The sequence below is a fragment of the Dipodomys merriami genome, unplaced genomic scaffold, assembly GCF_024711535.1.
Source record: "Dipodomys merriami isolate MVZ:Mamm:240054 unplaced genomic scaffold, mDipMer1.0.p SCAF_2229, whole genome shotgun sequence".
In the NCBI taxonomy this organism is placed as follows: Eukaryota; Metazoa; Chordata; class Mammalia; order Rodentia; family Heteromyidae; genus Dipodomys; species Dipodomys merriami.
In genome coordinates, this window is record NW_027203637.1 from 1 (window position 1) to 12,014 (window position 12,014).

The window sequence follows — 12,014 nt, forward strand, 5'->3', positions numbered from 1 at the left end:
GGAGGAGGAGGAGGAGGAAGAGGAGAAGGAGGAGGAGGAAGAGGAGAAGGAGGAGGAAGGAGGAGGAGGAGGAAGAAAAGGAGGAAGAGGAGGAGGAGGGGCAGGGAGGGGAGGAGGAGGAGGAGGAGTAAGAAAAGGAGCAAGAGGAAGAAAAGGAGGAGGAAGAGGAGGGAGGGGAGGAGGAGGGGAACAAAGCCTGCTATAAATGGCCTCGGAAGCCGTGTCCCTGTTTCCGTCCCTGCCCTCCACCCTGTCCCTTCTCCACTGAACCTTGCTCCCTCCTCTCCCACTACTGCCGGCCACTGGCCCGTCACCTCTGCCCCTCCACCCTCTGCCCCCTCCACCCTCTGCCCCTCCACCCTCTGCCCCCCTCCACCCTCTGCCCCTCCACCCTCTGCCCCTCCACCCTCTGCCCTCCACCCTCTGCCCCTCCACTCTCTGCCCCTCCACCCTCTGCCCCCTCCACCCTCTGCCCCTCCACCCTCTGCCCCCTCCACCCTCTGCCCTCCACCCTCTGCCCCCTCCACCCTCTGCCCCTCCACCCTCTGCCCCCTCCACCCTCTGCCCCTCCACCTCTGCCCCCTCCACCCTCTGCCCCTCCACCCTCTGCCCCCTCCACCCTCTGCCCCTCCACCTCTCTGCCCCCTCCACCCTCTGCCCCCTCCACCCTCTGCCCCCCTCCACCCTCTGCCCCCTCCACCCTCTGCCCCTCCACCCTCTGCCCCTCCCACCCTCTGCCCCCTCCACCCTCTGCCCCCTCCACCCTCTGCCCTCCACCTCTGCCCACTCCACCCTCTGCCCCTCCACTCTCTGCCCCCTCCACCCTCTGCCCCTCCACTCTCTGCCCCCTCCACCCTCTGCCCCCTCCACTCTCTGCCCCCTCCACCCTCTGCCCCCTCCACCTCTGCCCTCCACCCTCTGCCCCTCCAACCCCTCTGCCCCTCACCCTCTGCCCCTCCACCCTCTGCCCCTCCACCCTCTGCCCCCCCTCCACCCTCTGCCCCTCCACCCTCTGCCCCCTCCCCTCTGCCCCCTCCACCCTCTGCCCCCTCCACCCTCTGCCCCCTCCACCCTCTGCCCCTCCACCCTCTGCCCCCTCCACCCTCTGCCCCTCCACCCTCTGCCCCTCCACCCTCTGCCCCCTCCACCCTCTGCCCCTCCACTCTCTGCCCCCTCCACCCTCTGCCCCTCCACTCTCTGCCCCTCCACCCTCTGCCCCTCCACTCTCTGCCCCCTCCACCCTCTGCCCCCTCCACCCTCTGCCCCTCCACCCTCTGCCCCCTCCACCCTGCCCTCCACTCTCTGCCCCTCACCTCTGCCCCTCCACTCTCTGCCCCCTCCACCCTCTGCCCCTCCACCCTCTGCCCCTCCACCCTCTGCCCCTCCACCCTCTGCCCCCTCCACCCTCTGCCCCCTCCACCCTCTGCCCCTCCACCCTCTGCCCCCCTCCACCCTCTGCCCCTCACCCTCTGCCTCCACCTCTGCCCCTCCACCCTCTGCCCCTCCACCCTCTGCCCCCTCCACCCTCTGCCCCCTCCACCCTCTGCCCCTCTCACCTCTGCCCCTCCACCCTGCCCTCGCACCCTCCTGCTCCTCCAACCCTGGCTCCGTTCCGCGCTCGCCTCAGGCCTCGGGCCTCCTCCCCAGCTCTTCCAGCTGCATCACCCCCACCATAGTCCCAGCACTCAGCCCGTTCTAACAGCGTCCCGGGAGGTTCCTGGCACCCCACAGGGCACCACCTGCCCCTGTCTCTAGCACACTCCCCTCTCCTCCCCCCTCCTCCCCCTCCGCCCGCATCTCCTCCCCAGTCACCTCCCATCTCCTCCCCTCTCCTCCCCTGCCCCTCCCCTCTCCGCCCCCCAGCCGCCCCAGCGCCTCCCTCTCCTCCCCCCTCCTCCCCCCTCCTCCCCATCTCCTCCCCATCACCTCCCATCTCCTCCCTCTCCTCCCCTCTCCTCCCCTCCCCATCACCCTCCCCCCACCTCCCCATTCCTCCCCTCCCCTCCCCCTCTCCTCCCCTCTCCTCCCCTCTCCTCACCTTCCCCTCTCCTCCCCCTCCTCCCCCCTCCTCCCCTCTCCTCCCCTCCCCTCCCCCCTCCCCTCCCCTCTCCTCCCCTCCCCCCTCCCCCTCCTCCTCCCCCTCCTCCCCTTCTCCTCCCCTCCCCTCCCCTCCCCTCCCCTCCCCTCCCCTCCCCTCCCTCTCCTCCCCTCTCCTCCCCATCTCCTCCCCTCTCCTCCCCTCTCCTCCCCTCTCCTCCCCTCTCCTCCCCTCTCTTCCCCATCTCCTCCCCTCTCCTCCCTTCCCCTCCCCCTCTCCTCCCATCTCCTCCCCTCTCCTCCCCTCTCCTCCCCTCCCCTCCCCATCTCCTCCCCATCTCCTCCCCATCTCCTCCCCCCCTCCCCATCTCCTCCCCTCTCCTCCCCATCTCCTCCCCTCTCCTCCCCTCTCCTCCCCTCTCCTCCCCTCCCCTCCCCATCTCCTCCCCTCTCCTCCCCATCTCCTCCCCATCTCCTCCCCTCTCCTCCCCTCTCCTCCCCTCCCCTCCCCATCACCTCCCCTCTCCTCCCCATCTCCTCCCCTCTCCTCCCCTCCCTCCCTCACCCCCTCCCCCATCTCCTCCCCCTCTCCTCCCCTCCCCTCCCCATATCCTCCCCCTCTCTTCCCCCCCTTCTCCCCTCTCTTCCCCTCCCCTCTCTTCTCCTGATGGCCTGCCCCTGCCATTCCCTTGCCACCTGAGACCCAGCACTCTGAGAACACAAACCTGCCCAGTGGGGGCAACAAGCAACCACGCCCTCGATCTGTGTCCCTGCGAGAGTCTGCATGCCCCTCATTCTGTGTGTGTGAGTCTGCACGCCCCTCGTCTGTGTGTGTGAGTCTGCACGCCCCTCATTCTGTGTGTGTGAGTCTGCACGCCCCTCGTTCTGTGTGTGTGAGTCTGCACGCCCCTGGTTCTGTGTGTGTGTGTCTGCACGCCCCTCGTTCTGTGTGTGTGTGAGTCTGCACGCCCCTGGTTCTGTGTGTGTGTGTCTGCACGCCCCTCGTCTCTGTGTGTGAGTCTGCACGCCCCTGGTTCTGTGTGTGTGTGTGTCTGCACGCCCCTCGTTCTGTGTGTGAGAGTCTGCACGCCCCTGGTTCTGTGTGTGTGTGAGTCTGCACACCCCTCGTCTGTGTGTGTGTGAGTCTGCACGCCCCTCGTCTGTGTGTGTGAGTCTGCACGCCCCTCGTTCTGTGTGTGTGAGTCTGCACGCCCCTCGTGTGTGTGTGTGTGAGTCTGCACGCCCCTCGTTCTGTGTGTGTGTGTCTGCACGCCCCTGGTTCTGTGTGTGTGTGAGTCTGCACGCCCCTGGTTCTGTGTGTGTGTGAGTCTGCACGCCCCTGGTTCTGTGTGTGTGAGTCTGCACGCCCCTCGTTCTGTGTGTGTGTGAGTCTGCACGCCCCTCGTTCTGTGTGTGTGTGAGTCTGCACGCCCTTCGTTCTGTGTGTGTGTGTGTCTGCACGCCCCTCGTGTGTGTGTGTGTGAGTCTGCACGCCCCTCGTCTGTGTGTGTGAGTCTGCACGCCCCTGGTTCTGTGTGTGTGAGTCTGCACGCCCCTCGTCTGTGTGTGAGTCTGCACGCCCCTCGTCTGTGTGTGAGTCTGCACGCCCCTCGTGTGTGTGTGTGTGAGTCTGCACGCCCCTCGTTCTGTGTGTGTGTGTCTGCACGCCCCTCGTGTGTGTGTGTGTGAGTCTGCACGCCCCTCGTCTGTGTGTGTGTGTCTGCACGCCCCTCGTTCTGTGTGTGTGTGAGTCTGCACGCCCCTCGTTCTGTGTATGTGTCTGCACGCCCCTGGTTCTGTGTGTGTGTGAGTCTGCACGCCCCTCGTGTGTGTGTGTGTGAGTCTGCACGCCCCTGGTTCTGTGTGTGTGTGAGTCTGCACGCCCCTGGTTCTGTGTGTGTGAGTCTGCACGCCCCTCGTTCTGTGTGTGTGTGAGTCTGCACGCCCTTCGTTCTGTGTGTGTGTGAGTCTGCACGCCCCTGGTTCTGTGTGTGTGTGAGTCTGCACGCCCCCTGGTTCTGTGTGTGTGTGAGTCTGCACGCCCCTCGTGTGTGTGTGTGAGTCTGCACGCCCCTCGTGTGTGTGTGTGAGAGTCTGCACGCCCCTCGTTCTGTGTGTGAGTCTGCACGCCCCTGGTTCTGTGTGTGTGTGTCTGCACGCCCCTCGTTCTGTGTGTGTGTGTCTGCACGCCCCTCGTTCTGTGTGTGTGTGAGTCTGCACGCCCCTCGTTCTGTGTGTGAGTCTGCACGCCCCTGGTTCTGTGTGTGTGTGAGTCTGCACGCCCCCTGGTTCTGTGTGTGTGTGAGTCTGCACGCCCCTCGTGTGTGTGTGTGAGAGTCTGCACGCCCCTCGTCTCTGTGTATGTGTCTGCACGCCCCTCGTCTCTGTGTGTGTGAGAGTCTGCACGCCCCTCGTTCTGTGTGTGTGTCTGCACGCCCCTGGTTCTGTGTGTGTGTGAGTCTGCACGCCCCTGGTTCTGTGTGTGTGTGAGTCTGCACGCCCCTGGTTCTGTGTGTGTGTGAGTCTGCACGCCCCTCGTTCTGTGTGTGTGTGAGTCTGCACGCCCCTCATTCTGTGTGTGCCTGTACCGGGATGGTGCGTGGCATGCTGTGAACACACACCTGTGTTAATGTGTGCACAGATGACTTGTGTGATCACATGTGTAACACAGCACACACGTGTGTCTTGTACACGCATGTCTGCCTGCCCGCGTCTCCATGTCTTCACGCGTGTGTGTGCATGCACAGGCAGCGTGCTGTACCACGCCCAGACCAGCTGAGGAGCATCAGAGGACTGTGTGTGGCAGGTGTGGGGGTTCCCAGTAGGGCAGCCCCCTCTCGGCGTACCTGGGGAGCAGCGTGTGAGCAGACAGACCCCGCCCCGAGCCTCAGTCCCGGGATGGGCTGGTCCTGGCAGGCCGATGCACACTGGGTTTCCTGTTGCCTTGCTACCCACAGGCCAGGGCTTGCAGGAAAGCCTGAGCGCAGCCTGAGCTGTCCGGTCTACAGACGTTCAGGCCCAGGCAGTGGTCCGAAAGCCCGGAGGCCACAGCAGTCGGCCAGACAGAGGTCAGTGCAGCCCCAGTGTGCCCAGCAGGCCTGGGTGCTGGGTGGACTGCAGCACGTGGCTTCCTCCCATGCCTGTGTGCTGAGAGCGCCGGGTGCCGGGGCCCTGGGAACAGACCGGGGAGAGTTCCCAGCTCCTTTCCAGCCTGTTCCCTCTGAGGATGAGGAGCACAGCGCTGGGCGTCGGCCTCCCGTGATTCTGCGGCCTGAGGGCTCACTCCCCTCCCCAACCCTCAGCAGTGACCCCAGGGGAACCCCCACCCCATTGTTCCCACCATGCTGCCCCCTTCCCACCACACAGCACTCCTTTTTTTTTCTTTTTCTTGCCAGTCCTGGGGGTTTAACTCAGGGCCTGGACACGGTCCCTGAGCTTCCTTTGCTCAAGGCTAGCGCTCTACCACTTGACCCACAGTGCCACTTCCCACTTTTTCTTTTTATGTGGTACTGGGGAATCGAACCCAGGGCTTCATGCATGCTAGGCCAGCACTCTATTGCTAAGCCACCCTCCCAGCCCCACAGCAGTCCCTCTTTAAACTTTTATTACAATTTTTTTTTTTTTTTGTCAGTCGTGGGGCTTGAACTCTGGGCTTGGGCGCTGTCCCTGAGCTCTTCAGCTCAAGGTGAGCGCTCTACTGCTTGAGCCACAGCATCACTTCTGGTTTTCTGGTGGTTTATTGGAGATAAGAGTTTCTCGGTCTTTCCTGCCTGGGCTGGCTTTAAACCGAGATCCTCAGATCTCAGCCTCCTGAATAGCTAGGATGACAGGCGTGAGCCACCCACGCCCGGCTCCTCTTTAAACTTTTAAAAGCAGATGGGCTTATCTGCTTTCTGTGAGGATGGTGAGTGACAGGGACTGGAATGAATAAGGTAGAGGAGTCCTATAAGCGTAGCTGGAGAAGAGAGCGTGGCAGGGGAACAGCATGTACAAAGGCCCTGTGGTGTCACCTCCCAAAGACCTTCACATGCACTGCTCTGGACTTGAAAACTGCAGGGCCAGGGCGAGGCCACCCACAGGTCCATGGGCCATCCATTGCACAAGAAAACCAGGGTAAGAAACCCAGCCATTTGCCACCCACACCTGCCTGGGGTGAGGAGCCCCTTTTCCCAAGAGTTTGTCTACCTTTCACAAAGGCATAGTATGGTCAGGTTCTGGCGGCCGCTGGGCTGGCGGGAACACACACCACGTGCATCGGGAAGGGCACGCTTGCCGTAGTACAAGCTGCCCTAACCTGGCCATGTGCGATGGCGGGTCTCCGTGGCTGCAGGGCTCTGGGCCGTCCTTGTCCCGGATGCTGGCCACAGTGAACAGAGAACACACGCACTCACATCTCGCTGTACACACAGGGCGCCCGGCCAGGCCTAACCCTCTGGCCCAGACCGCTCTCCCCAAGGGAGGGACGGATGGTATCTGGGGGTCAGTGCCATTCCCACAGACGACACCCCCCACCGCGGGTGGGCACAGGACTGGAGGGAGAGGGACACACGGTGCAGCCAGGCCACAGCCCACACTTGCAAACAAAAGTTTCCATCCAGTGTGCCTCGGGCGGCACCCGGGGCTGAGATAAAGACGCGTTGAGAGGCATGAGGAAGACAGAATGTTCTGGTGGCAGTGTGGGAGCCAGGAAGGGCACGCTGTGACAATGTGCCAACAACAAGCACCTGGTAAGCCTTCCACACGGGGGGGGGGGGGGGTCCACACTCGGGGGGGAGGAGTCCACACTCGGGGGGGAGGAGTCCACACTTGGGGGGGAGGAGTCCACACTCGGGGGGGGGAGGGGAGGGAGGTGTAAGCCTTCCACACACGGGGGGGGGGCGGAGGGGAGGGAGGTGTAAGCCTTCCACACACGGGGGGGGGCGGAGGGGAGGGAGGTGTAAGCCTTCCACACTGGGGGGGGGGGAGGGGAGGGAGGTGTAAGCCTTCCACACACGGGGGGGGGGGGCGGAGGGGAGGGAGGTGTAAGCCTTCCACACACGGGGGGGGGCGGAGGGGAGGGAGGTGTAAGCCTTCCACACACGGGGGCGGGGGGGGGCGTCTCCAGACCTCAGGATGCCGCCCTGTTTGGAAGTGGTGTCTTCACAGATGTCACTAGTAAGATGTGGCCACACGCCAGTCAGGCGGCTTGAACCTGGCACAGAGGGAAGTCACAGCAAGCCGAGGCCACGCGCCCAGAGTTCCCGAGACCCCTGGAGCCAGGAGGAGTCAGAGGATCTTCCTGGAAGGACCTGGGCCCTGTCCACACCTCAGCACCTGAATCACCTCCTGACTAGGGGAATGAACACCTACATCGAAGACATCAGGCTTGGGGCACGTGATGATGACCCCAGACACACTAACTAACTAACGTGCAGTAGCCACTCCTCAGCAGTTAGGACGGGGTGAAGAGCTTTGAATTCAGTCCAGTGTGCTTATGTAAATTAACGTTAATTAGTACTTCAGAACAAAGTCCGTGAAAGAGAAAGGAGTTTACAGCTCTTCTCCCTGGTGTGGGATGCAGCTCCCGGCAAAGCTCTTTGCCTAGCAAGCGCAACATCTCGGGTTCAATCCCCAGAACCAAAAAAGAAAACACTGAAAGAAAAAAAAATACAGTTTTGCAGAGCAAAACTACTCAGAAGGCTGAGATCTGAGGATTGCTGCTCAAAGCCAGTCTGGGCAGAAAAGTCCCCTTGAGACTCTTGTCTCCAACTATCTACTCAAAAACCTCTAACCACTCAAAAAAGCTCTGCGGCTCAAGTGGTAGAGCGCTAGCCTTGAGCACAAAGAGGCTCAGGGACAGCGCCCGGGCCCTGAGTTCTAGCCCCACAACTGACAAGAAAAAGAAATTGTACTCCCCAGAACGTCATTACTAAAAATAAAAACACAGAGTTTATCGTGTTGAAGGTGGAGTCTGAGTCCTGACGCCCGGAGAAGCAGGGCTGCCGGGGCTCAGACCCCAGGCTGGAGAGGCAGGAGGGGAGGAGAGGCAGGGCTGCCGGGGCTCAGACCCCAGGCTGGAGAGGAGGGGAGGAGAGGCAGGGCTGCCGGGGCTCAGACCCCAGGCTGGAGAGGAGGGGAGGAGAGGCAGGGCTGCCGGGGCTCAGACCCCAGGCTGGAGAGGCTGAGACCCTCTTGTCACAGGTGCTTCAAGGCTGCTTTTGCCAAGAAGCACTGACTCCTTCCTCACCTGGCCCACGGAGAACAGAAGGCAGGACACTTTGGCCTCCAGCGCACCTGTGCTCTTTTTTTTTTTTTTTTTTTAATAAAAAAAATTGTATTTACTTAGAAGCATTCAGAATGTCAACAAAACAGCTGCAACTTTTTTTTTTTTTTGCAATTACAGAGTGGTATTCAGTTAACAGAACAATTATTTCGTATAAGCTGCGTCAGACAACTGAAGATGAAAAAACTACCGTCCCCATATATAACTAATTTGTGCTGTGCACCAACAAGAACCTGCTTTAAATTTCCATGCCAATTTACAACCCCCATACTGTACCAGGCAAGGTTAGTGGCTATTGAAAATACCACCAGGACAGGGCTATCTAAAGACACATTCGGTAGTGTGTTAACTATACAAAAAAAGACACTGTACAGTTTAAAAACAAATCTTACACAGCCTTACATTTCAATTTTGTTTCTTTAAAAGGAGTGAGTTGTGTACAGGGGGGTTAAATGCTTTATAGACAAGAAAAAAAAAACTGCGCTAGAACCAACTTATTCATCATCATCCTCTTCATCTTCATCCTCATCCTCTTCATCTTCCTCCTCTTCTTCGTCCTCTTCATCTTCCTCATCTTCCTCCTCTTCCTTCTTCTTCTTGCTCTTTTCAGCCTTCACAACTCCTTTTTTTGCTGCATCAGGCTTTCCTTTAGCTCGGTAGGCAGCAATATCCTTTTCATATTTTTCCTTCAGCTTCGCAGCCTTCTTTTCATAAGGCTGCTTGTCATCTGCAGCAGTGTTGTTCCACATCTCTCCCAGTTTTTTTGCAACATCACCAATAGACAGGCCAGGATGTTCCCCTTTGATTTTAGGGCGATACTCAGAACAGAACAAGAAGAAGGCCGAAGGAGGCCTCTTGGGTGCATTGGGATCCTTGAACTTCTTTTTTGTTTCCCCTTTAGGAGGGATGTAGGTTTTCATTTCTCTTTCATAACGGGCCTTGTCTGCCTTGGCCATATCTTCAAATTTCCCTTTCTCTTTAGCAGACATAGTCTTCCACCTCTCTGAACACTTCTTAGAAAACTCTGAGAAGTTGACGGAAGCATCTGGGTGCTTCTTCTTGTGCTCCTCCCGGCAAGTTTGCACAAAGAATGCATATGATGACATTTTGCCTCTCGGCTTCTTAGGATCTCCTTTGCCCATGTTTAGTTTTTCCTCCGCGAGGCACAGAGTCGCTCGGTGCCCGTCCGGCTCTCACTTGCCCCTGCGCTGTCTCTATGGAGCTCAATGTACTGCAATGGCTGTGAGAGCGGGAGCCAGACGCAGCCTCCTCACTCTCTCCGCTCTGTCGCACCTGTGCTCTTAACCGGCCTCCCTGCAGCCACCTCAGGATCCAGGACGGACAGGACTTCCTGATGATTGTACAGACCTCTCTCCCCAAGCCGGGGGCCCCAGGTTAACACTGCACACCTGCCAATCTCCCCCTCTCCCTGCTGCCCCGCCTTACTGCTCTCTGACCACCTTCAGGGCCTCAACCTGTCAACAAAGACATTCAGGGATCCAGTGTCTGTAAACCGGGAGATACACCGGCCTGGGTCATGCACTCCTTCACGTAACTTATAGCTGAGCCCCGGATTTCCCCCTGTGGACATTTCTCTGACAGAGCCTTCAGCCTTCAGGTATGTGGGGCTCCCTGCCCTCTTCTTGGCCCAGGCCCACAAGTAAGAGCAGGATAAAGCAAGCAGCCCTACCTGCATTTTTCATGTTTCCTTTTGCTCTGAGTATCTCCCCTCCTGGGATTCTGGGGATGGTAGAATCAGACGGAATGACTGAAACTACTTTCATGTTTCCTTTTGCTCTGAGTATCTCCCCTCCTGGGATTCTGGGGATGGTAGAATCAGACGGAATGACTGAAACTACTTTCAAGGAGCCACAGAGCCTTGGGGGCAGACCCTCTTCACCCACATGAGGCCAATGACTTATCGTCTCCCGGGGGGGTTGCTGCCCCCTGGAGCTGGACCCATAATCCATTTCAATCTGATCAACCAGATTGCTCCCCTCAAGTGATGAGGGGATCCTTTGGTAGAACCAGAATGGAGATCATTATTAACCTGGCCACAGGTTGCCTTGGCATTGCTGGATTATGTGTGCCTCTCGCTCCACGCCACCATTCTTCCCCTATCTAAAGCTAAGGCCAGCACCCTGAAGGTGGGCTGACAAACTTTCCCCCCTCTTGCCAATCAATCTGTTTTTTGCCCTTGGTCCCCACGCCACTCTTTCCTTGGAGGACTGAGTCACGAGGCCCTTGTCTCAACCAGGCCAGGCCTGTGTCCTAGGACACTGGTTAAACAGAAGCCCCGCTCTCTCTGAACAGTCTGCCTCCTAGTCCACCCGAGGGACCACCTGGCAGCCTGGACGTCTCCCGCCTCTGACTCTGCCTGTTTGAGATACCGTATGTAAACAGACCCACACGGCGTGCGGACTCTGAACCTCACAGGTTTCCGGGCTCATCCCCAGGAGGAATGTGTCAGAACTCCCTTCCGTCTCATGCCGAGTCTGATTGTCCTGGGGAGACCAGCCAGGAATCGCCATTCACCCAGGCCGGGCACCTGGGGCATCTCTCCTTTGGGCCACGGTGCTGAGGCTCCTCTTTGCACACAGCCTTCATTCCTCACCCACCCCAGGAGTGTCTTCTCTCAGCCTGAAGCATGTTTCTTCCATCCAGTGCCTTGCTGAGCCTCCCAACTAAGAAGGCCTTGGGAGCTTCCTGCCTCTGTGTCTTTGTCCCCAGCTCCCCATCCCTTCTGCCTCCGTGGGGCCATCCTCAATCACCACGCTTGAGAACAAAGCCGATTGCTTTCTTACTGTACATCTAGTACAGCAAATGCTAAGTCATATGCGGTAGCACTTTTGGCAGGAGTGTGTTCTCAGCGATCCGATTTCACGAGGCCTCCCTGGCCACTGTCCCTCCTGTGGCTTTGAGTGTGGGATTATACCAACCTTCAAGACATTATCTCTGGGAACAGCAGGTTGGCACTTCAAAACACCCGACCAACCCCCAAAAGCTCCGGCCCCAGAGGGCCTACAGACTTGTCCTGGTCAACATCACAAAGGTAAAGCTTGCCGAAGCTACTGCACAATGTCTCCTTCCCGACGCAGCCTCTGGGGGCCGGTTAAGTCCCAGGAGTGTGGCTACAAAACCAGACCTGGGGACCACAGAGCATCAACTGCCCACAGCACCTGGTGGGGAGGGCAGATGAGTAACCAACGTTTGCTTCTGGGTTTTGTCTGTTTTCTGACACAGGGCCTCATTTTATAGGCCAGGCCAGCCTGGGACTGACATCCTGCTTCAGCCTTCCACGTGTTGGGCTTGAAGGGCTTCGAAACCGGGCACCAGGCAGGTTCTGTCACCAAGGCGGGGGTGGCCAGCTGCTTAGGCACAGGAGGCAGCCCAGCCTCCTGGAGGAGGCCCCCAGGGAAGCCAAAACAAGTAATGCCCAGGAAGATGTAAACAAAACCTTTCCTGTGTTTCTTGCCTTGCTGGAGGCTGGAGGTCTAAGGCTACAGGGGTCAGGGCTGGTTTCCCGAGACTACCACGCCTCCCTTGCGCTGTCATCCCAGAGCACTGGGGTCTGCCTGGTGCTGCCCCAGCGTGGGCACCCTGGATGTCCCCGGTGACCACAGGAGAGCTCCACTCACCCTCTAGGACCCCAGAGCCAGAGATGAGGCTCTGCCCCTTCTCTGCCTAAGGCACAGGCTCAACCAATAACCTCAAC

General features: G+C 59.3%; 1 protein-coding gene across 1 annotated transcript; it reads right to left on the minus strand.

Moving 5' to 3' along the window:
• Positions 1 to 8,700: 8,700 nt before the first annotated feature.
• LOC138835037 (high mobility group protein B1) lies at positions 8,701 to 9,595 on the minus strand. Its single transcript, XM_070033745.1, has one exon. The coding sequence runs from the start codon at positions 9,439 to 9,441 to the stop codon at positions 8,794 to 8,796; it is 648 nt and encodes a 215-aa protein (XP_069889846.1). The 5' UTR covers positions 9,442 to 9,595; the 3' UTR covers positions 8,701 to 8,793.
• Between the last annotated feature and the right edge of the window lie 2,419 nt (positions 9,596 to 12,014).

Excerpts from the sequence above, each read along its gene's own strand:
- LOC138835037 (XM_070033745.1), bottom strand. The coding sequence starts at position 9,441 with ATGGGCAAAGGAGATCCTAAGAAGCCGAGAGGCAAAATGTCATCATAT.